This window comes from Lissotriton vulgaris, chromosome 2_2 (assembly GCF_964263255.1).
Source record: "Lissotriton vulgaris chromosome 2_2, aLisVul1.2, whole genome shotgun sequence".
NCBI lineage: Eukaryota > Metazoa > Chordata > Amphibia > Caudata > Salamandridae > Lissotriton > Lissotriton vulgaris.
In genome coordinates, this window is record NC_141688.1 from 213,435,749 (window position 1) to 213,459,837 (window position 24,089).

The 24,089-nt window shown below is 48.7% G+C and overlaps 1 protein-coding gene across 1 annotated transcript in view; it reads left to right on the plus strand.

The window, feature by feature from the left end:
- Positions 1-24,089, plus strand: part of LOC147729256 (SH3 and multiple ankyrin repeat domains protein 2-like) — a 2,641,300-nt gene that overhangs the window by 1,241,447 nt on the left and 1,375,764 nt on the right. Inside the window, exons 9-10 of the mRNA XM_086959557.1 lie at positions 13,358-13,509; positions 16,050-16,217. Of these exons, the coding sequence (XP_086815683.1) occupies positions 13,358-13,509; positions 16,050-16,217 (320 nt within the window). The remainder of the gene's footprint in view (positions 1-13,357; positions 13,510-16,049; positions 16,218-24,089) is intronic.

Consider the following 24,089-nt stretch of genomic DNA (forward strand, 5'->3'; position numbering starts at 1 on the left):
CCTGGAAAAAAGACCCAACCACTAGCACCAAGGACGCCTTCAAAAACGCCACCCGCACTCACCACCAACTAATCCGAAAGGCCAAGAAAACAGCATTCAAGGATCGACTTGACAACAACGCCCACAACAGCAAGGAACTTTTCAACATCGTCAAGGAATTTTCCAATCCCTCGGCCAACTCCAACGACATCACCCCCTCTCAAGCCCTCTGCGACTCCCTAGCCTCATTCTTCCACAACAAGATTGCAGACATCCACAACAGCTTCGACAACCAACCCGGAGACCAACCCACCCAACCATTTGCTGAACATTCTCCCCCCGTGAACACCCTTAACGACTGGAACCCAATCTCCACCGAGGACACCATCCGCCTGATGAACTCCATCCACTCAGGATCCCCCACAGACCCATGTCCTCATCACATCTTCAACAAAGTAGACTCCGTCATAGCACCGCACCTCCGAGACGTCATCAACTGCTCCTTCAACTCCGCCACCTTCCCGGAAGACTGGAAACACGCTGAACTCACCGCCCTTCTGAAAAAACCCACAGTGGACCCCACCGAACTCAAAAATTACCGCCCCATTTCGCTCCTTCCATTCCCGGCCAAAGTCATCGAGAAAGCTGTCAACAACCAGCTCGCCGCTTTCCTCGAAGCCAACAAATCCCTCGACTCCTCACAATCTGGCTTCCGAGCAAAACACAGCACTGAGACCGCCCTCATCGCAGCAACAGACGACATTCGAACTCTACTGGACAATGGAGACACAGTCGCCCTCATCCTCCTCGACCTCTCTGCAGCATTCGACACAGTCTGCCACAGCATCCTTTTACAACGCCTCAATAACATCGGAATACAAGGAAAAGCACTTGAATGGATCACCTCGTTCCTCACCGGAAGAACCCAGAGAGTCCGCCTCCCACCATTCAAGTCCGAGGCCACTGAAGTCATCTGTGGCGTACCACAAGGATCCTCACTCAGCCCCACCCTCTTCAACGTATACATGAGCCCCCTCGCGGCCATCGCCCGCCAACACAACCTCAACATCATCTCTTACGCGGATGACACTCAACTAATCCTTTCTCTCACCAATGACCCCAGCACCGCCAAAGCCAACCTACACGAGGGAATGAAGGAAGTTGCCGAATGGATGAAACAAAGCCGTCTGAAACTGAACTCAGACAAAACGGAAGTCCTCATCTTAGGTACATCCCCCTCCGCATGGGACGACTCTCGGTGGCCGGAAGCCCTTGGAAAAGCACCCATCCCGACAGACCACGCACGGAACCTGGGCGTCATCCTGGATTCTTCACTCTCAATGAACAGACAAGTCAGCGCCGTATCCTCATCCTGCTTCAACATTCTGCGCATGCTCAAAAAAACATTTCGCTGGATCCCCACCGAAACCAGGAAAACTGTCACCCATGCTCTGGTCACGAGCCGACTGGACTACGGAAACACCCTCTACGCAGGTACTACCGCTAAACTCCAGAAGAAACTCCAACGAATCCAAAACGCCTCAGCCAGGATCATATTAGACATCCCGCGCAACGAACACATCTCTGGTCACCTGAAAGACCTCCACTGGCTACCCGTCAACAAGAGAATCACTTTCCGACTGCTAACCCACGCACACAAATCACTCTACGACATCGGACCCGAATGCCTCAACTCACGACTGTCCTTCTACACCCCCTCCCGCCAATTGCGTTCCTCCAGCCATGCCCTCGCCACTGTACATCGCATCAATAAGACCACCATGGGAGGCAGATCCTTCTCATACCTGGCTGCTAAAACATGGAACTCACTCCCCGCTTACCTTCGCCTTACCCAGAACCACCTAGCATTCAGAAATTAACTTAAAACGTGGATATTTGACAAGTAATCCTCCTCCCCTTTCTAAGCGCCTTGAGACCCTCTGGGTATGTAGTGCGCTATATAAATTCTCTGACTTGACTTGACTTGACACACGCACACAAAGCTCTCCACAACCAAGGACCCAGATACCTCAACGACCGCCTGACCTTCTACACCCCCACCCGACAACTACGATCGACCAGCCACGTCCTTGCTGTCGTTCCCCGCATGCGAAGAGCCTCAACGGAGGAAGATCCTTCTCCTACCTGGCTGCCAAGACATGGAACTCCCTCCCCATCCACCTCCGCCTGGCCCAAGACCACCTCTCCTTCAGGAAGCAACTCAAGACCTGACTGTTCGAACTTCGAACAGTAGAGGACCCCCCCCCAAGGGCCTTGAGACCCTCCGGGTGAGTAGCGCGCTATACAAATGTTTGATTGATTGATTGATTGATTGACCAGAGTTTCAAGGACCAACATGTCAGGTAAGTATGTATAGATCTACATGTCTTGACCATGAAATATATCTTCAAGGCATGTAGATATAAACTTAGTAATAGTGCAAATTCTTCCTTTGTGCACTTACCTCCTCAATATTTGGATTTTCAATATTCTAGACACAATATTGTGGCCACTCGATATTACTTCAGTAATATTCCAAAATCCTACCATTTTGGAAATAAGATATTCAACTGTTGTTCCTTCCAGGCCACCATCCCTGTGATTGTAGCTAAACAGAGGGGGTGACAAATAGTGACCTGCCTAGTGTTATAAGCGCTGGGCGAATTTTAAATTATGCTGGCATCATTCGCAGAATTTTGGGGATTTTGCATTATGATTATTACTTGAAATTCTTAAAGTTACACCATTAGACGCTTTGCATAATTACATGCCATTTACTGTACAAATTTACAGCGAATGCACAGGAACAGAACATGAGCGGCTGTTGCTTGTACTTCTTTGTTGCATTACATTACTTTTTTTTGCAAGGACACATTTCACACCATAAATATAGCTAAATGACTACTTTACATGCTGCATCATTTCTCTTATTTGTGCATACTTTTGATGCCATTCTGCATATTTACATGAAAGCAAATCATCCGAGTTTTGCACACCCTGAATTAATAATCAGTAGGCAGGTTGTTCTGCGAACCTCTGTGACTGATATTTTGCGATATGACCTGTTAGTACATAATACATGGGTGGCGTGTAAAATTCTGGACCGGGCGCAAATAGTAGGGGTGCAATTTTCGGCTACTTTTTGGGGCAGATGTATCAAGCCGTTTGCGACTCGCAAGAGGCATTTTAGCATTTTTTCATATGCATCAAAAAATCGCAAAATAAGGAATCGCAATAATTTGGGATTCCTCATTTTGCTTAAGCATTTAAGGAATCGCAAATTTTTCGATTCCTTAAATGATATGTATGTAACTTTTTGAAATTGCAAATTTGTGTTAAGAAATCGCAAATTACCACCAACTTGTAGTTGGTGGTAATTTGCGATTTCTTTTAAAAATGCCATATTTGGCATTTGTGAGGGTGGCATGTGACACACATACATGCCATAGGGCATGTATGTGTGCCACATGCACACACATGTAAATTTCAGGGGTGCAGCAGGGTGCCTTTGAGACACCCCTGCACCCTTGAAATAATTCTCAAATTGCGATTAGCAAATTGCGAATCCGCAATTTGAGAATTATTGCACTATCATTCCTATAGGCCTCCTGGCCCATAGGAATGCATTGGAAATTATTCCTTATTTGCGAATTCGCAAAATGCGAATTCGCAAATAAAGAATATTAAGGAATCGCTACAAAAATAGAGATTTTGTACATACATTCCATTTTGCGAATTCTAAATAGCGATTCGCAAAAAATCGCTATTTAGAATTCGCAAATCGAAATCTTGATACATCTGACCCTTATTTAATTTATTAGGATGCAGTGTTGGTCAAGTGAAGCCAGGCTAATCATGCTGTTGCTACATTTGAACAGCTACCTGTGTAATGATTTAATGCAGTGCTGTGAAAAGTAACACAAATCTTTTAAAACAAAAAAATAAAAATAAATCCTTGTCAATGTGCTTTTCATTATTGTAAACATGTATAATCCCACGCGCTCTAGGATTCATTCAGCCGGTGGACTCTGTAATTGCTTTAAAGAGTAAAGGGCAAGAGGGCAGAATACTGCCAGCGTTCTATAGTAGGCAAAGAATCCCTGTGCTGAACACTGCCGTCTCCTACTAGTCCCCTCCTCTTGTTTAAGTGGCAGCGCAATACATTTATGAATTACTGTGTTAATATTACAATAGTGTCATCTAGTGGCTAACTTGATTTATCGCATACAAGCTTGCAGTGCATGTAACTGAATGGACTTAAATAGATAACAATTTGGGCCGGTGGTTCGGGGGGGGGGGGGGGGGGGGGGGGGGAGGAGCATTTCGCCTTCCGAAGTTGACAGACTTCGTTCTTTCTGAAATTCAGAGAACTTTCCCTTCGTGCAAATCTACACATGTCGAAGACAGTGTGCGGTTTATGTTTTTTTTCCTTCTGAAAACATGCTTTGATACAAAAGCTTTTTTACAAACCTTGCAATTCGTGAACTTCAAGAACAGTGCGCAATTTTAAGCAATTTTAAAATACCTTTTGCGTAGTTTGTGGAGGAACACTTTCAAGTTTAGTGCACTGACATATGGAATTATGGAGTCTGTAGGGACCTAGGCCTGTCTTCATGGAGCCTGCGTGACTGCACCAATCACGCAAAACAATTTCGATAATGAAAATATGAAAGGTTATTTAAAAAATAAATAATAACTGTCCATCGTCGACTCGCACCCTAGCCCTGCCGTCCACAAAAAAAATACTGAAATAAATGCAGCGGCAAATCGACCGAAAAGTTTGATATTGACGCCAACGCCTAGTACTGTTTTTGGAACCAATTCTCATTCCTGGTTCATGAATCTCGTTTTTGAAATGATTATTTGCTGGAACCATGTGGAAGCTACAAGATCCGGAGGCACATGAGCTGGGTACGAGTCGGGGGGGGGGGGGGGGGGGGGGGGGGTACACGCAGGTGGACATGCAGGTGGACGGCGTCCAGCTACTATTTTCTCTGGGTGGACGCCGTCCACCCTACCAAGAAGTTGGGCCAAACTGAAAGATATGCTGAATTCGTCCAGGTATAATTTTCAAGCAGGAGCAAGTCCAATACTTGTCCCACACCTGCAAGATCCATCAATCTCAGTATTTCTACCCGATCGGCAGGAAGACTAGCGCGAATGGCACATCCCACTTGTTGGTAAACGGCGGCAGCATCTGTTAGGCCTACACAAATAACATGACTACATTTGTCCTTCACTGGGAGCCAAACACCCAATTGTAGCGCCTGACTCTCAGAGGGTAGCGTTGCAGAGCAGTCTGAGGCTTACCCAAGGGAGGTGGTGTGGGCTAGTAATCGCTATTTACAGGTGCACAGAAATAACACTCAATAATTGATTGTCCAGTCGGTACTTTGCCGTATAAAAGTAAGAGTACAATTATTAAACACACACACTACTCAATACTATGCACCAATTTACAAATATACATAAGCTGTTAGTATTACTTTGTGACATTGCATAACATCTCTACCCCTCCCGCAAGCGGGGTGGGGTCTAGTACCACCACTCCCATATGCACATCATCTTGCCCCAATGCAGTTAGTTGAACCTAACCTGGAGCGAGGGCCCTGCGCACTGGCACCATCCCAGCGGCGACCCACCCCATTATCTCAACAAGCATGCCTTGGTGACACATAACCCTGACTGAGCATTTCCTACTGCCTATGAAGTATACACCTCTTCATCTTAAGGGTTAGCACTCTGGGTTCTTCCCCTAAGCGCAGCAGCAAGAATACATGTTTAAGCATCACTTTAGAATGACAGAACTCATCACATTTGTGGATCATTAGAATGCATTGCAACAACAACCCCTAAAGGCAATACAGATGAAATCACAGGATTATGCATATACAGCCAGACACCCTAGCAGGAATGTCTGGCAACATAACCCCACTTTGCTTATAACATCACCATACTCAGGTACTTCACAGTATACATGTGACCTTCAGTCCCTTTGTAAGAAATAACATTAGTAAATGCACTACGGGTGGAATTACACCTCTTCACCTCCAGGGTATGCCTTTCCACAGACATCCCCAACTCAGCCCTTCATCCTTCAGCGCACTTCTTAATCCCCCTTCAGCTGGAGAAAAGAAGTTCCGACCGAAGAGGAGTTAAAATACTGGTTGAGCCCTTAAGGGGTTATTCTTTTAAAGTCCCCATGAGACTTTGGGAGGGATCTTATCTTCGTTGTGCAGGGGGAGACTGCGTTGCTCCTGCAGCTCCCCCTGCACCCTAGCACACATGTTGTGGCAACCCTGTCCTCGTGGGGCCACCACAAGCATAGAAAATGCTGATTTTTCCTTGTAGGCTGTACCTGGCCTGCAAGGCATTATGGGGCGCTTCTAATTTTCCTTGCATATAGTAGTAGCGGCTCCCCCGCTGCATTGGGGACAGCCACGATCACCCAGCTGGCGGCTTCGCCGCATTACACTCGATGGTGGTGGGGCCTTTTCCCACCCGGCCCCCCAGGGAATTCATTGCAGCTCGGGGAGCCCACCCCTGGCAGCTCCTAAGTGGTGAGTGCTGCTTGTGGCTCGGGGAGCCCACTCCGGGCTGCTCCTCGTCTCGCAGGGCCTCTTCCCACCGGGCCCCCGCATTGCCATCTTGATGGAGTGCCACCTGGGTAGCCCACCCCCTGAGGCTCTCACCGGCTCCCCGCATGGCCAGCACCCTCATGTGCTGCTGCGGGAGGCGGTACAGCTTTTCTGGTCGGCCCCCTTCGGCGGGTAGACGCGCAGACCATCGCCGGCTCCTCTGGCCATCTGTCTTCTAGCACTCTGGGCCCGGGGATGGGATCCCGGGTCCCCAAACATCTTCGGGGGGCACAACAGCACTCCACCCCCATCCAGCATCGACGGGGCAAGGGTGAGCTCCTGGCACCCCTCCTGGGGACATTTTCACGGGGAGCCTCGACAGCGCTTCCCGACTTTGCTTCGGGGCCCAGGAAGGGGTCCCGGGACCCTCGAGACCTCTCCACGGGGGCATGATGGCCCCTCGATATCCAACCCACCCCGGGGGAACTTCTTGAATAGCGGCGGAGCCCCACACGCTTTGTCGTCGATCCTCAGGGGTCAAAGGTCGCATATGTTCTGGGGGGCATGTCTCAGCCCCCAGGGGTCCGATATTCGCGATCTTAGCCTCCTCTTGCTCCTGGTGGCACTCCCCAGCCACTGGGAGCACTCTCTTTCACCCTCTAGGTCTCTTAGATCTCTTAGATGGGGTATTCAGCAGGGAGCTGTCTTCACTGGCTCCCTGCACAGCCTTCTGCCTGGCTCTCCTCTTGGGCCACTCTTCTCCCAGCGCAGATCCACTGCTTCTGCGCACTGATCCTGGACTCTTCTCCTGGCGCTGTGCAGCATTCTGGAGCGATCAGGGGTTCCTCCTTCCCACTGCCCATTGCACCAGACTCCAGCACCAGCTGCTTCAGCAGACCACCCCCCAGAGAGAGCTTCTCTTCCTTTGCAAGTTCTTTTAAGAAGTTGGGGATGGGGCTGGCAGGAATTCTCTGTTTGCCTTATCACACAGTAACACATCAATTCTCTGTCCCTGCTCCCTCCTTCCTGCCAAGGACTCTGGGTTTGTTCAAAATGGTGTCATCTAGGGTCTTCTGTCACACGATCTCTGAGAGCCCCTTTGTCCCAGGGCTGCCTTCACCCTGGTGCAGCTTGGTTCCTGGCACCCAGTGACAGCTGCTGATGGATGAATCTGTAGCTCCACCCATCTTCTCTCCTTGAAGGGAAGGTCTTCTCTCTGGGAAGAAAGGTCATTAATCTAACCTGCCAACAGCCAGGCCCTGGTTATGAGCTGGCTCAGAGAAATATTATATTTCGGGATGACCCAAAAGCAGTACAAATTTGACTTTGGACTCTGCAGAATACTTCTTCTCACACCTGTTACAGTGGACTTTAGTGCACATCTGGAATGTGTAGGCCTTAGAAAAGTAATACTATATCATGTGCTCCCTATCCCATAAGAGATGAATGGAATACACACTGACTTTCCCTGGCATGTTTATTCCCGCCGTATAAAGCCAATTCCATGTCACCCCCCCATTCTGCATAAGTCCTGCCACACCAGTCTATCTGCACCTGGTCCTTAGTTGCGCATGCTAGGAATCTCCACAGCGCAGTCCCTACACGTGTGCACACGCATTTACACATGTTTCTGCATGTAACCAGCCCGGTGTCCCTTACTGCAGCTGCTGCGCAGTGGCCTGGTCAAGCCAGGGGGACACCAGTAAAATCCCCATGCGGTCTTCTTCATGGGGTGAGTCCCAATTTATGAGGCTGTCCCACAGTAAAAGCTCAACGATTAGGTGCTTAAAGAGCTCAAATTCCAGGCGGCCCATAGTGTCAGAACCAGCTTCTAACAGCACTGCACTACGCCACTTGCGGAACTCCACTGAGTTTTTTTGTAACGTCACGTAGTTCCGCGTATCAAAATTCTGCAAACACCGCACAGGCTTGCAAATTATAAAGACTTGTTGAAGAATATCATAACAGACCCAAAACTCTTGCTGAAACCATAGGAACATATCTGGTAGTGATGTACTAAGACAAGAAAGAAACCAGTAGTATAAAATACGTACCAATAAAAATCCCCTCTAGAGATCTCTTCTGAAGGGGCATTATGGTTGTGGTCCAGACACACAAATAGGCCTGTTTTGCTGAGCAAAGGAATAGTAACTGACCAGTACAATTCTTGTGACTGCAAACTTGATGTCACAAATGTCTTCACTATTGACATCATTGATGGCACCATTAGCTGAGGCGTAGTGAGATTCAGGGGAACCTCAAATTTAACAAAAAAAGCTGTGGGCTGCAGGGTGATGGGTTGAGATGCGCATGGTTCGGGATGGATTGCTTCCTTGAGGACCAGGGCAGTACTGATTTGCATCAGGTGGGCCACTCTCTAGACTGACACAATGGGTGAATGGTTTGGAACCCCGCCCTATGCCATTGCTGCTGGTCAGACTATTTGCAAGGATTTATCCTAGCACCGATTGGGTATTTGATAGCCAGTAGAATTCCTGCAAACTGAGAGTCGTGCAGCTTCCAAGCCGACTACTGCCAGTGTCTGTGAAGTTAAAAAAGAAGTAACTGTGCCCTCATTCAAGGAATACTTCAATGGGTGCATTTTTTTACTCCATTTATGATAAGACGTCATTATATATATATATATATATATATATATATATATATATATATATATATAATTTATATTTAAGATCCTGATCCAATAGATTAACAAGTAAAAACCTCTTAGTAAAATGAGATCTGTGGGGAAAAAACAACACAGACATAGCAGACCCACCTCAGAGACCCAAGTACCAAACCAACAATGCATTTATTTGGGGTGGGGTGTCACACCCCAAAGACCCACTGAAACTATGCTCCTCGTTCTTAATGACATCACATCACCCTTTACATTAAGTACATCTGTTTTCTAAAAGTAGAAATAGAGATATTTCGATGTAAACTCAATGATACGAATTCTGCAATTTGATGCTGTCGTGCTGCCTTTAAATTCATATACCTGCTCAGGAGGATGCGCACTGCTAGTTTATTTACCTGTAGCAAGCCTTTATTTCTCTAGGTTAGACAAAAATAGCTTTGCCAGCGACATCACTGCTGTCGTCATATCTCTCAACACTATAGACGTCATCAATAGCGTCAAATAAAACACAGATGATTGCTCTTTTTCAAGCCTGTTTACCGATAGAGGAAAGCCACTATGAGTATATAATACTAATAGTAAGTGTAACAGCAGATGCCTTTTATTAGCCTGTCAGAGTGTCTCAGCATTAGTAGGCCTAAGGCAAACTCACAAAATGAACAGAGAACGTTCAATGTTCTGTAATGAATTATGGATGTAGGTAAATAGGTATGTTTCTGCACTTTGCTAGAATTTAAGGTTCATCTGAAAACCAACATGCACATTTTACATATGACCCATGTTAGCGAGTCGAGTAGATGATCATGTTAAGTCCTCACCGCTGAGATATGTGTGTACCGGGCAGTTCTCAGGCCTGAATCCTTGGGTGTTCTAGATTTGGAGTCAGACGCCTCCTTGTTAGCTAGCACCAGGACACCCTCAGGCATTTGGGCCCTCAATAAAACAGAATGATATGATGGGAAGTGATATATAAAACAAAGCCTGCAAATGTATTAAACAACTGTTAATAATAATAATAGACTTTGATTTTGTCAGTCATATTTTATCACGACAGGATCTGGCTACTGAAACTTCAGCTTTCCTTCGAAAGTGAAATTATTTCCATTTAGTCAACAGCAATAAGCATGGACCCACACCTGAAACTATGAGTGCTCGTGTCGATGGCAGAAAAGGCTACACTGATGAACAGGCGGACGCCATTTTGCTAGTGTTGGACAGTGGATTATTAGTACTGGCAAATATTCATCTGCCACTAGCAATAAGGCCACTAACAGTTTAGGGCTCAGAATAGGTCTATGAAAATTATTCCCATGCGCAACCTTTGGTAGCTTGGTTGCAAGCAGGCAGGCTTAACTTCAAGGACAGGAATGTAAAGCATTGAAAAACACTAATTCAGTAAATAATTAAGACATAACAGACAATACAAATCCAACTTCAATTTATAAAAATAGGAAATATGTTCATCTTTAAATGGACACCAAAACAAAAAGATTCCAATATAAGGAATGGGAGATAAGATTTTTTATAGATTTAGCACTAAATAGCACATCGAAAACTATAGCGCCTTTTGGACATCTATTAGTGCTAGACTGGGACAAAGTCAACATTTTCAAGACAATTGCGTTGGAACTCTGCGCAGATACCAGTTAAAGTTTTCACCTTCAGACTTAGACATCTCTGGAACTTTTCTTCCCAGGGTCCCTCATAGCTCCCATGCAGTCTGTATTTGGTAAGTGTTCGCCTGCTTGCCTTGCAACAAGTTCCCGGTCAAAGTTATGGAAGTCAGACCTCCATAGCTCTCCAGTGGGACAAACCAGGGATCCAGGCTGGCTCAAAGTTTAAGGTTTAGTGGCTTAACTCTCGCGGTTGGACTCGGTCACCTCTCCTACGTTTGGACCTAGAAATTCTTACAGAACATTTTGTTCAGGGGTCCCTTGCTGCTGTTCACCAGGTATGCTACTGTGAGGGTTTTCAGGCTTGGGTTTCAGCCCGCTCTCGTTCAAAGTCTGGAAGTCGGAAATCCGGAGCATTTCAACTGGACGAATCTGGACAGCAGGCCGGCTCATGGTTGAGGATCGCCTGCACAGCTGGCTAGGTCGAGTCAGTCCACTCCAAACTCCCATGTTCTCAAAAATTCAGGAATTTCTCGCTGAAGTTGACCAGAGTGTCCCAAAGTGTACAAAACTTACTCCAAGTGTCTGGAAGCTCCAAGATGGTCCTAGAAAGTTTGAGACTTCATTTCCCACAATCCACTTAGACAAAACTCTTACAAATCCACTGGCAGTACTCCAGGCTGGGGATTCTTAGTGGTGCTGGTTAAGGTGAGTTTTGTGTACCTGTAACTTTCTGAGAGTCCACTCTTTAGTCCTTTCTGAAGCAAGGTAGTCCACATGGCTGTAGTTCCAGATTTAGCTGCAGGCGCAGACTTCAGAGTGGAGGGCCTGGCTAGTGCAAATCAATCTACTCAGCATGGACCATTCTTCTTCGTTTAGTTTCAAGCAGTAGATATTAGAGGCTTTGCCTCTCTCAGATAATATTCCAAGTTCTCAGAGTCAATCAGGAGGTCACTCCTGTTTAATGAGGTGCAGGGCAACACCCCAGAGTATGACCATATCCTCCAAGGTGTGGTACTATAGTCTCCCAGAGAGCACCATAGCTCCAAAATTCAACATGGCTGATTTTCCAGAAGAGAGACAAGAGCTGGTTAAGCCCACCTACAGGATGGTTCATCTCCATATTGTTGTTTACCCTTATGTCTGCTCATTCCTTCCTTAATCCTGCAATCTGGCTAGGTTCAAAGAATAGGGATGTAAATGAAACTGGCCTCTCCTATCTGTCTCCTCCTTCTATTGAAGATTATAATTATGACCCCTACCTCTACTCTGGGATTCCTATGTAACAGAACCGTGCCCTCCTAGAATGGCTCTCTAACCCCAGGGCTACCTATCACCTCATCCAAGTCGCCTGGCTAATCCACCTAACTCGGAACAATCAGTGTAGATTACTGGAAGGCAAAATTATGCTTTGTAGATAAGAGAGTCTTATAACTTTTTGTCTGTACATTTTAGTATAAATTCACCAACAGCATATTGTTTGCTTTATCAATACCATTCTATAAAGCCCTTAAATTATATTTTTATGACCTCCTTAACATGAGTTATTATTTAATAACTTCTAGCGATTTTAATTTATGTGGCTGGAGAGCAGCAATGGGGAAAATGAACTAGGCAATTTCTAGTACACCAGGGCTTATCAAACATCTTTTATAAGAACCCTACCTATATTTACAGGACCCCCACCCCTGGAACACCCAGGGGAGACTTTAGTGATTCCGAATATGTCTTAATAGTGCAGATCCTCCCTTCACAGTGCTCCTAGCACAAAAGTCGATTTTGGGAAGCACTTTACTACAATGTGGGGAGTGTAATGTACATTTTCACTAACCCCAAGGCATATAAAACCTATTTTATAAGGGTCTTCCCTTTAAGTATAACTCCTCACCAATGGGACATGTAGGGGACACCCTGGGGGTACCTAATATGCCAAAATATAATAGTTTATACATTTTTCAAGTGCCCCAAACACCAAAGTTGAGTTAGGCACAATTTTCATTTTAAAAGCAGTCCTGCATTACAATGCTCCTTATAAATTGACCCCAGGCTTCAGCAGTGCACACATGCAAGTGCAGATAGGGCTGCTGGCCTCTAAACCTCCATGGCCTAATACACACGAGGCACTAAGAGGTAGTTTCAAACACTGTGCCCTATTATGTACTAGAGCCGTATAGGGGAGGTCAGGCCAATCCTAGGGGTACCCTAATCCATAGTGTACCCTAGTGTATGTGGGTGTTTACACTCTATTCTATGTATGTTTCAGCATTGAGCGCCATGGGCTGGTTTGGCAGAGCCCAGGGGCAATCCGATTCAGTTACCACCAGTACCAGTTAGAAAAAAGTTAAGGGGTGCCCAGGGCACAGGATGAGTCTGCAATCATTAGCCTTTCAAAGCCCTTCTGCCAATCCCTTATAGACCATGGTTGCTTTAGTAGTCTCTGTGAATTGCTTTTGATTCTAAAATGGTGACTCTTGATTCTCCAAAGTGTATTGTATAGCTGTACACAAACTATAATCTAGCACATCTTCTTTGTCCTGCTTACACAGAGACCCCATTGACTTTGGCAGCCCAATTTGACAATCCTGTGGAAATGATCAAGGCTCTTCGAAATGGTGGTGCCCATTTGGATTTCCGGGCCAAGGATGGAATGACAGCGTTGCACAAGGCGGCCAGAGCCAAGAACCAAGCTGCCCTCACGGTAAGCGGTTTTAATATTTACAACATGTAAAATATTATGAAAAGCCTGCAAGCTCTTTCAGAATAATCCCTTTACACAGGGGTGGATGTTCGTCTTTTACAAGCATTTGTTTGATCTCAGCCTTACGACCTACTTCTAAAGCTGTGCACGCGTTAAATGCAAGGTTGAGATCTAAGCGACAGTGATTCTGCCTATATTTCTAGGAAATAACTAAGTAAATGTTTACTGGAGATTGTATCCAGTCCCTATTTCTTTGAGGCCGTTGTGAATGAGCAAATTGAGCGAAACGCTTTGCAACACTTTTGTAAAACCTTATATGATCCAACAAATGTGTTCATTAACTTATTTCACTGGTGAAATAGGCCTTCTTTGAAAGGTAACATTGATCCTGATTCATGAAAAAATGTTGTACCACCCGCCCATCTGCAACCAAACGCTTCTGTTCTGCTTTCTCGCAGTGCGAGAAGCAGAAACATAACAAGCATTTACAATGCAATGGTCTCGGCAGCATTAAAGGTAGAGCTATTGGCATTGCTCATGAGTTTTTTTTTCTTTTAAATCATAAATAAATGGCATTGTCATTTACATTGCCAATAGCTTCATTGCTTGCATATGCGAGACCTATTGCATTAGCACCCACACACAGAGTAAGTAGTAGAGTGAGAAGTTGATAGTTAGTAGGAGAAAGTTATTAGTAAAGAGTATTAGAGAGCGCATCAGAGCTGTGTGAATAATAACAGCTGTGAGCTCGTGCCTGAGGTGCATCATTAGAGCTGTGTGAATAATAACAGCTGTGAGCCCGTGCCTGAGGTGCATCATCAGAGCTGTGTGAATAATAACAGCTGTGAGCCCGTGCCTGAGGTGCATCATCAGAGCTGTGTGAATAATAACTGCGTCAGCCCCGTGCCTGAGGTGCATCATCAGAGTTGTGTGAATAATAACAGCAAAGAGCACCTGCCTGAGGTGCATCATCAGAGCTGTGTGAATAATAACTGCGTTAGCCCGTGCCTGAGGTGCATCATCAGAGCTGTGTGAATAATAACAGCTGTGAGCCCCTGCCTGAGGTGCATCATCAGAGCTGTGTGAATAATACCTGCGTCTAGTATGCAGGACTACTGCTAGCTTCTTGTTTTATAAAGCGTTTGTAGTTTTGCTGTTTGTAGCGCTGTAAATAACGATTGCGCTATTATTCAACTTAGCGGTAGGCATTCTCACTTTTTTCTTATGCTTCTTTCTTTCGTGAAGGTTTTTGAGGTAATAAGATCTATCAGGTGATTTCCAATATGTAAGGATCATATCCGTTTTTGTATGTCTTTTATGTTCGCTTTGAGCATCTAGGTCAACCTGAGTTGGGTTAGTAACATCAAAAATGAAACATTCCATTTGTAAATTTCTAGATTATAAAAGTTGTAATTTACTACTTGCTTACGAAGCAGTCTTTGAATTTCAGAGTCTGCCGGGATCCCTCTGTCCTTCCCGTGAACCCTGCGCCTGTGAGCTCCGTGCCTGCCCGACATTCTGACGCGCGCCTTGGGATTGCGTCGCGCCTGTGAGCTGTCTACGTTACAAGTTCACGCGCGTGACCCAATCCCAAGGCGCGCGTCTGAATCCGCCTTTCCCATAGACAATGCTGCGCGCGTGGCCAGCTCTTGTCTCCACTCCTTGTCGGCTGAGCCGATGACTATGGTTCTCTGGCAAGGACGCGCTTCGCGCACTTCTAGCCGAGACCCATAAAGGTAGTAATGACCAGTTTGTTTCTACTTCTCGCACTGCGAGAAAGCAGCTGGGCGAGGCTCCTCCACCCTAGTGGAGGAGACGGGCCTGGATGAGAAACAAAGTCAAAGCTGTCCGTAACCCATATAAAGATAACAGGTTTTTGTATGCTGCTCTTCTGCCATTTTAAGGGCTCTAAATAATAGATGTTGCTATGTATGGATATGTGTGCGTTGCTGTGATTCAAACTCATGACCTCCAGAATGCTATAATTTTCTGCAGAAAACATTACGCTCACAGAGCCATCTTTGTGCCATAAGCCTTTAGACGCTGTTTGCTTTCCATCTGTTTTTGTTTGTTACCTTGTGATTACTCCCTGGTGTCTGCTTCCAACCATTCTCACTTCTATTATTAGTTTCATATGAGTTGATTGGAATTATTTATATAGCAGAACAGGCGTCTGAAGAATGCTCAGGTGGTACACAAATAACAAAGCACAACACATTTTGAGAATGAGGCTATGAGCTGCATGGAAAAGGCTACGTAAGTGTGGTTGGTCAGGGCAGCTCATGTGTAGTCATGAAGTTGGTGGCAGGAACAAAGTTCCCAATTTTACATCCAGCTTTCTAACTATAATACAACAACCCGAGGCTCTAGCCACCTCCCCGCATTGTGTTCTTGAACAAAAAGCGTCCTTTTGTAGCTCAGATATTCTGAGGAAGGCTTTTGATATATATGCCTTGTATTCTCCTTTTTTGTCCCTTCCTGGGTCTTCTGTTTATTTTCAATATTGACCATTAAATTGATATGTGTTTTTATGTTCCTAGACACTCCTGGAGCTTGGTGCATCCCCTGATTACAAAGACAGCAGGGGTCTTACCGCGCTTTATCACACTGCCATGGTTGGCGGGGACCCCTACTGCTGCGAGCTGCTACTTTACGAACACGCCACACTGGGCTGCAAAGATGAAAACGGATGGCATGAAATCCACCAGGTCAGAACCATCGTTAAATGTTAATGCCGTGGGCCTCTTAGAGTGACAGTAGTTAATGCTTCACTTTCTGGAGTGGGTCCATGTCTTGTCTTTAGATAACTGGTCCGGTGGCTACAGAGGCATTTAGCTTGTTGTTTGTAACAATGTATATTAGAACATTGGAATGTTGGGAGCTCCATTGAAAACAATGGAGTGCTCTGGGCTTATTATGGCTGGTGTAAGCCTGGAGATCCAACATTCCAGTGTTTCTTTGTTCACAGCTCTGGCTGTGAACAAAGGCTTCAGGGAGCCTGAGGGGATTCCAATCCCCGCACTCTTCCAAAATGCTTTATTTGTTTTGTTAGAACATTCTGTCCTCTAGTGACAGAATGTTCTAATTGCCTTATAGCCCTCCGTAGATGGGCTATACTGCTATTAAAAGCCCTCTCCCTTGTTAAAGGCCCTCGCCTTCGGCTCGGGGCCTTTAACGCTGGAGAGGGCCTTTAATAGCCGGTATAGCCCTCTACGGCGGCCTATAAGGCTATATTAGAACATTGCAATGCTGGGCGCTCCATTTACAACAATGGAGTACTGCGGGCTTCTAACGGCCGATAGAATCCCGGAGCTCTAACATACCAGTGTTTGTTCCCAGCTGCTGCTGTGAGCAAAAGGCCTCATAGATCCCAAGGGGATTTAATTCCCCTCAGGTTCCGTGAGGCCATCGTTTTATAAATGGCAACATTCTGCCATCTAGAGGCAGAATGTTTCAAAAGCCTTAGAGCCCTCTGTAGCAGGCTCTACCCGCGATCAAAGGCCCGTACCCTTGTTAAAGGCCCTTTGCTTTGGCTTAGGCCTTTAACGATGGAGCAGGGCTTTAATGGCCATTAGAGGCTGCTACTGTGGGCTTTAAGGCTATATCGATTGTGCTCGATAAGCTGTTTTACCAGTTGACCTCTGATTAAAACCTTGGATAGCAAAATTATTTGTATTGCTTTACAAACAACACCCTGCGTTACATGTTTTTGTATCTCATGTGCTCTAGCAGTTCACTCCAAGTTTACCAATTTGATGAGTTTTCCTCAGTTATAGTCTGGCAAGAATGACATTATATACAGAGGTGAAGCTGTATTGGAGGTGACCAAGACTATTGAAAGGCTTGGTTGAGATGTTGATGCCTTTGTGAATGGTGCAATGATGTATACAGTTTTCATGAAAGGGGTTTGTGTGTGTGCCGTGGAGTTCTTTTCATGGCAGTGTTTTGTGGTGTTGAAGGGCATTGACTGTGGTGACAACTGGAAGGTATGCAGCAGGTGCAGTCTTTCAACTGGAGGCCTCTCAGCGCCATCTTAAGAACTATTGGCGATCTGGGCAAGGCATACTCTAGGGTCTTCTACTACATATTTTCAGCTAATTGAAGACCTTGTCATGCCAAACACTATTGAATCCCATGTTAAATTATCAAGGATGAAGGGGATACACAAAAACACGAGAGACGAAACTATCTGACGTCTTTCAGCCAAATAGTACCAAAAGAAAGCTTGAACAAAAACTGATAAAGTAATATCTTTTTAGGCATGGAGCTATATTTGTTTTACATGGTATCTATTCAGTGTTTAACTAGTCTGTCTCACAATAAGGGTGACATGGTGGATTTTTAGAATACTAGTGCCTCACAATTAATTAAGACATGTGTACACCTGACTTTACATTATAGCTTTATTTGCCAGATGTTGATTACCACCAAAATAATCCCCTTCACAAGTGGCATTCTAGCTGCCACCGTAAAGGAGTACACAGAGGATGTGCACGATTCCATTAGGTGAAGTCTGACTATGTTCTTCTAAATTGTCTTCACCATCCTTGTTCTTCCTCTTCTCTATATTTAGACTTTTCAGTCTAGACAATTGCAGAAAAACATCAGAGCACACACGAAAGAGTGTTCATATGCTGCTGTTCTTTTAACGTTGCACTGGGACTCTGATATCTATGGTTCAGACATGTGTTCAGACTCCAAATAGAAGTCAAAATTGGTTATTCTATCTATTGACATATTTACGGTATCTATAACTCCCTAATATATGGTACAAAGTGTACAGTTGCCTTGTAGGTAAAATGTCACTATCGTTATGGAGCTTCTTTTGTGCCATCCACTACAGCTGACCAGTTCCAACTCAACCTGCCATGGACCCTGCTAGGGAATTCTGCTGGAGCAAAACTTGACCGCCCTCCCCCAAGTGCTGTTCCCGATGTCTTTGAACTCATAGCCGTGTCAAAGTATATTTCTCCTAACATCCTGTAAAAGTTGGCACCCAAAACCTTTTTGGCTCCAAAGACCTCCAGAGGACTGAGATAAACCTTCTAGGTTAACCTGGCCAAGGTGCGTTTCCACTGAGTTGAAGATTCATGTTTCTTCCACTCAGAGCTCTTCCATAGTGGCAAATCTATTTTAGCAGGACCTTGTAGTAAAGGTATACGGCTTTGTGGAATCTTTTTTTGATCTTGGATTCCTTTAGGAGGGCAAGACTGCATTGCCCTCCTGGAGGAATCCAAGATCATATCTCAGTGTCTACTTGCGGGAGTGGCTTAGCTGGCGTTCATGGCGGTCATGTAGAGCGCGAGCTCTGACCAGCCTACCATTTATCCTGTATGAATACCCTTGCTCTGAACATCCACGAGGGCACAGGGAGCTGCAGTGTAGATGCCTTGACTGGGGGCATCGTCCGGTGGCGGCGGCATCTCGGCCCCGGGCACGGAGGAGCGGCCCGCCGACGAAGCGAGGCGTGTGAGGCCCGGCGTGACCTGTGGGCTTCGATTTTGGCGTGGCCGGTCTGGTTCAACTGCTGGTGCCGGCGGATGGTGGCAAGAGGGGCGCCTGATCTCCTGAGGACCGGGAGGTACATCGGAGTCCGTTTCCCTGGGGTGTGGAGGTAGAGGGGCACAGCGACGTCTGGCTGCAGAGCTGTGGCCTTCAGGGGACGTGACAGGAGGCCATATATTGGAGCGGCTGGCGGGAGCGGCCGCCATCTTGCGACTCTCCTCTGCCCGGGCCGGACCGGTGTAGGAGTGCGGCCAGGTGCCCATCTGGGACTGCGGGGACGCCCTGTGAAGGCGAAGAGGCACTGGGGACCCGCCAAAGGCTGCCCTGCACAGGTCGAGCGGACACGGAGTGGCGGTGAGTGAAGGGGCCTGTGCCTGGGGTCTCGGGGGTCAGGTCGGGCCCCGGTGGAAACATCATACTGTGCCTGGGTGACTGTGGAGGGCACCTGGGGGGGGGGTTCCTCTGTGCCGCCCAGCCGTTGCTGGCAATAGACTCCCTCAGGCACCTTCGCACAGCGTGGACAGGGCCTGGCTGCTGGGCTTGGATGGGACACATTACTGTCTAGAGGCTGTGCCCGGTCAGATTGCGGAGCGTGGGCACTACTAGGAGCTCATCACCTTGGGCAGCCGACAGTGCTTGGTGTGGGAGCTGGTGTAACAGTGGAGGTGCGTGGTGGACAACAGGGCTGCCAACAGACAGGACAGTGGCGAAGTGGCGGACTTCGGAATGAGCGACGAGGGGCTGCATGGCTAATCGAGTGTGACATTTGTGACTGTCATCGGAACGGCGCAGCACTTGCCTGCTACCGCATCTAGTGTAGTGCACTCTGCTGCGTCCCCATATCTCATCGACATAGAAGCCGGGCCGGACGGCGGTGGCTGCCTGTTCAAAGGAGCGGCGGCAAGCGAGGGGACTGGTGCCTGGGGCCTCGGGGGTCAGATCGGGCCCCTGTGTGAGTCCTGTACAGCGCACAAAGATCGGCGACGGTGGTCTGGGTGGTTGATCCTTGGTGCCGCTCAGCAGCTGCCGGGAGTGATCACGGTGTGAGCGTCATAGTTGGCGGCCTGGTTGGGGCACAGCCTGCGAATCCTGGGAGTTGGTGCTGGGGGTGGCGGTCGCGGTCCCCGCCGCATGCCGGTTGGCAGCTGCAGGGCCGTCCGCCTGGTTGGTGCGCCTGGACGGGCGCTGGAGTACAGACACTGGGCGGCCTCGACTCGCAGCTTGTGGGCAAGATGACACGTGGTGGCGCTGGAGGAGGCCAGGGCAAGCAGGGGCCTATAGACAAGTTCACGGAGGCGGTTGGTCCTGGGGGACCACAGGCGCCGACTCCCGACAATGCTGCGCTGTTGGCGCGATCACGCAGTCTAGAGATGTGCTTGATGCTAAAATTGGGGCAGTCGGATCCAATGTCACACTTCTCCGCCAGGACCTCCGGAATGCGGTGGAGCGCATCACGGGCGCGGAGACGCACATCTCGGAGGTGGAAGACGACGTGTCCGTCCTCAAGAAGAAAGTCGCAGCCATGGAGAAGGTGCAGAGAGGCCTGGTCATGAGGGTTGAGGATGCGGAATGGCGCGCCCGGTGGAACAACCTGCGTTTTGTGGGCTTTCTGGAGAACTGCGAGGGGGACAACGTGGAGCGCTTCCTGGCTCAATGGTTGGAGGGCTGGCTCTCGGCGGACACCTTGTCGCGTTGCTGGTGCGCACCCGCGGCCTATTATAGCCAAGTTCTTGAATTACGCCAACCGCGTTACCATCCTGCAGCAAGCAAGACTGAAAGGCACTGTCACACATGAGAACACAAACATCCTCATCTTCCCAGGCTACATGAGACTGGTGCAGCAACAACGCCAGTCTTTCACTGCGGCCAAGGCCCGTCTCCGGGGCCTCCAGCTCCAGTACGCGCTGCTCTACCCGGCGCGGCTGCGGGTCATCTACAAGTCCCGCACCTTATTCTTTGATACTCCGGAGGAGGTCTTTCAGTGGACGGACGAGACAGTAAAGATCCGGGTCAACACGGCGAAGGGCGGAGAGTCGGACTCCTCCGCGAGTGGGGCTGCCAGGGAGGGCCTTTGGAGCCAGCGACGACACCGTAGGAGATCGCACTTGAGCCGTGGCTCACGCTCTGGCTCGGCCTCCCACCGAGATGTCGCCGCACAGGAGCAGCAAGGGGATGTGCCTTGACTCTTATGGGACATATCCATGGCTTTTATGGACTCGTGGTGTGGATGATCAGGTGCACGGTTGCTTAGGCTGGGAGCCACACCCGGCCAGGTTGGGTTGGAGGGAGTGACAGCCTCGTTTCTATGGGCTGCCCTTGTTCCCCCGTTGGGGACTGGGCCATGATCCGACCACAACAGGTGCTTCCATGGTTGGGAGGTACGGGGTGGGGGGAGAGGGGGAATTTGGGGGTTGGGGTTGGGGGGGAGAGTTTGTTTGTGCCCGCTTCGCTGCTTACTGACTGCCATGTGTGTTCCCGACTGTGTGCTGGTGCTGTGTGCCTTTTATCTGCTGTATTATTTAAATGTCCACTGCTGGCGAGGAGGGGCGCTTAGGCCCGGTCTTGCGCATCTTGAGCTGGAATGTACGGGGGCTGTTAGATAAGGTGAAACGAAGGGCGATCTTCCAGTATTCTAGGAGGGTGGGGGCGGACGTCCTGTGCCTGCAGGAAACTCATTTGCTTGGAACCAAAGCACTGTGCCTCCAGCGCTCTGGGTTTACGCACGCCTATCACTCCGGGTTTACTAGGGGCTCTAGGGGAGTGGCAGTTCTTATACATCGCAGGCTTTCATTTGTACACAAATGCACATGGACAGATACACAGGGCAGATACCTCTTTGTGCAGGGAGAGATCGGTAGCGATACAGTGACTTTCGGTAGCGTGTGCGCCCCACCGCCGCTGCAGTGGTCCTTGGTGGAGCAGATCATGTCCTTCTAGGATGACATGCCCAATACCCTGTCCATCATCGGGGGTGACTGGAAAGACATGATGGAGAGGGACTATGATCGATGGCGGGGTGTCGCGGGCATCCAAGACCCCCCGGGAGTTGGGGGACCTGCCACCAGACTGCGGACTTTGGCCACGGGCCTTGACTGGGTAGACACCTGAAGGTATAGACATGGGTACCGTAGGGATTTTACGTATTACTCCGCGTCGAGAGACTCCTTTTCCAGACTAGATTATATCTTCCTCCCAAGAGTCTTTGTCCATAGAGTGTTGTCCGCTGAGATTCTGCCGAGGGCGCTTTCTGATCACTCGCCGGTGGCAATTACTGTTGATACAGGCTCTGCCAGACAGCCGTTTCGGTGGCGCATGTCGGCCTGGCACTTGGTACAGGATGACTACCGGGCGCATCTGACTACTGAGATTGGTCACTTTCTGTCTGCCAACATAGGCACGGTGGAATCCCTGGCTACTCTTTGGGAGGCCCTGAAACCCACGTTATGCGGTGTAGATATTTCCTGGTGCGCGGCGGCCCGGAGGAAGAGACAGAAGGACTTAGTGCAGCCCGAGGCGGAACTGGAGGCGTTGGAACGCAGGGAACTGGAGGAGGGTGGAGGACCAGCCAGGCGACAACTGGTACTAGCACAACAGCAGTATACCATAGTGTTGATGGACGAGGCACGGCAGGCCTGGTTAGCCACCCGCAGTCGAATATACCAGTGGGGCGACAAGTCCTGTAAGATGCTGCATCGCCTGTGTTAGGGCACCATGCATGCCCAGCCGCTACCTAAGATCGTGGACCCTGGGGGTGCGCCAATTCTTGAGCCTCCGGCCATCGCCGAGAGCTTTGCGGAGTACTATGAGGGGCTTTATGCTCCCCAGGAGTGTCTGGAGGCTGAAGTTATCCAGTGTTTTATAGACGATCTCCCACCAAGGAAATTTCAGACGAGGTGCGGGACCTCTTAGACCGGCCCCTGTCGGACGACGAATTGGCGGCGGCACTGGGCGAGCTCAACCCGGGCAAGGCTCCGGGCCCCAACGGCTTCCCTAGTGAATTTTTTTGGCGGTTCTTGGTCCAGTTGGGTCCCCATATCCGACCGGTGGTGGAGGAGGCGTGTGAAAGCAGGTCGCTCCCCCCGGACTGGCGGCACGTGGAGGTGGTGGTATTTCTAAAACCTGGGAGATCCCCGGAGTGTCAAACGTCATACCGTCCCATTTCCCTCTTGAACACGGAGGCCAAGATCCTAGCTAAGGCCTTGGCCACCAGGCTAAAGCCGTACATTATGGACCTAGTCTACCCAGACCAGCCGGGGTTCATGCCACAGCGGTCCACTCGTCACAATATCAGGAGGGCCCAGGTCGCAATATCAGCCTGGAGGTGCTTGGGGGAGCAGGCAGCGCTATTCCTGGCTGACATGGAAAGGGTGTTCGACTCCCTTAGCTGGACATATTTGTTTGCCCTCTTGGGACGTCACAATCTCGGTCTGCGCTTCCTGGCGTACATTCGGTTGCTCTACACGGACCTCACGGCCTCGGTGCGCATGGGTGGTGCGGTCTCCCGTCCGTTTCCGGTCCGGCGGGGGACGCGACAGGGCTGCCCTCTTTCCCCGTATTTACTTGCGCTCGCTATGGAGCCTCTCGCTGCGTGGGTGCCCATAGACGCCCAACTTGAAGGGTTCGGGTGATCGGCGGGCCTCACAGATAAAATTGCGCTGTACGCCGATGACGTGCTGTTCTTTCTTACGGATTTGCCTCGCTCCGGCCTGCAACTCCTGCGCATTCTGCAGATCTTTGGTGAAACCCTCGGGTCTTTACATGAACCCGGGCAAATCCACACTGTGGCTGCTAGGTGGTCCGCAGAGCATGGGGGATTGGACGTCTGGCCTCCAGCTGACTACTGCGGGGGTAAAATACTTAGGAGTCTTCCTATCCGGGGATGCTGCCCTCTCCCGCGAGCGCAACCTTACTCCGGTGTGGGACCGCACTCGGGAGGACATGAAGGAGTGGGCCAAGATGCCATTGTCTATTCAGGGCCGGTCTGCCATCTTTAAAATTGTGGCGCTCCCGTGCCTGGTATACCAATTACAGAACCACCCGCACGCGATCTCACCCTGCTGGTTTCGGCGCCTTGA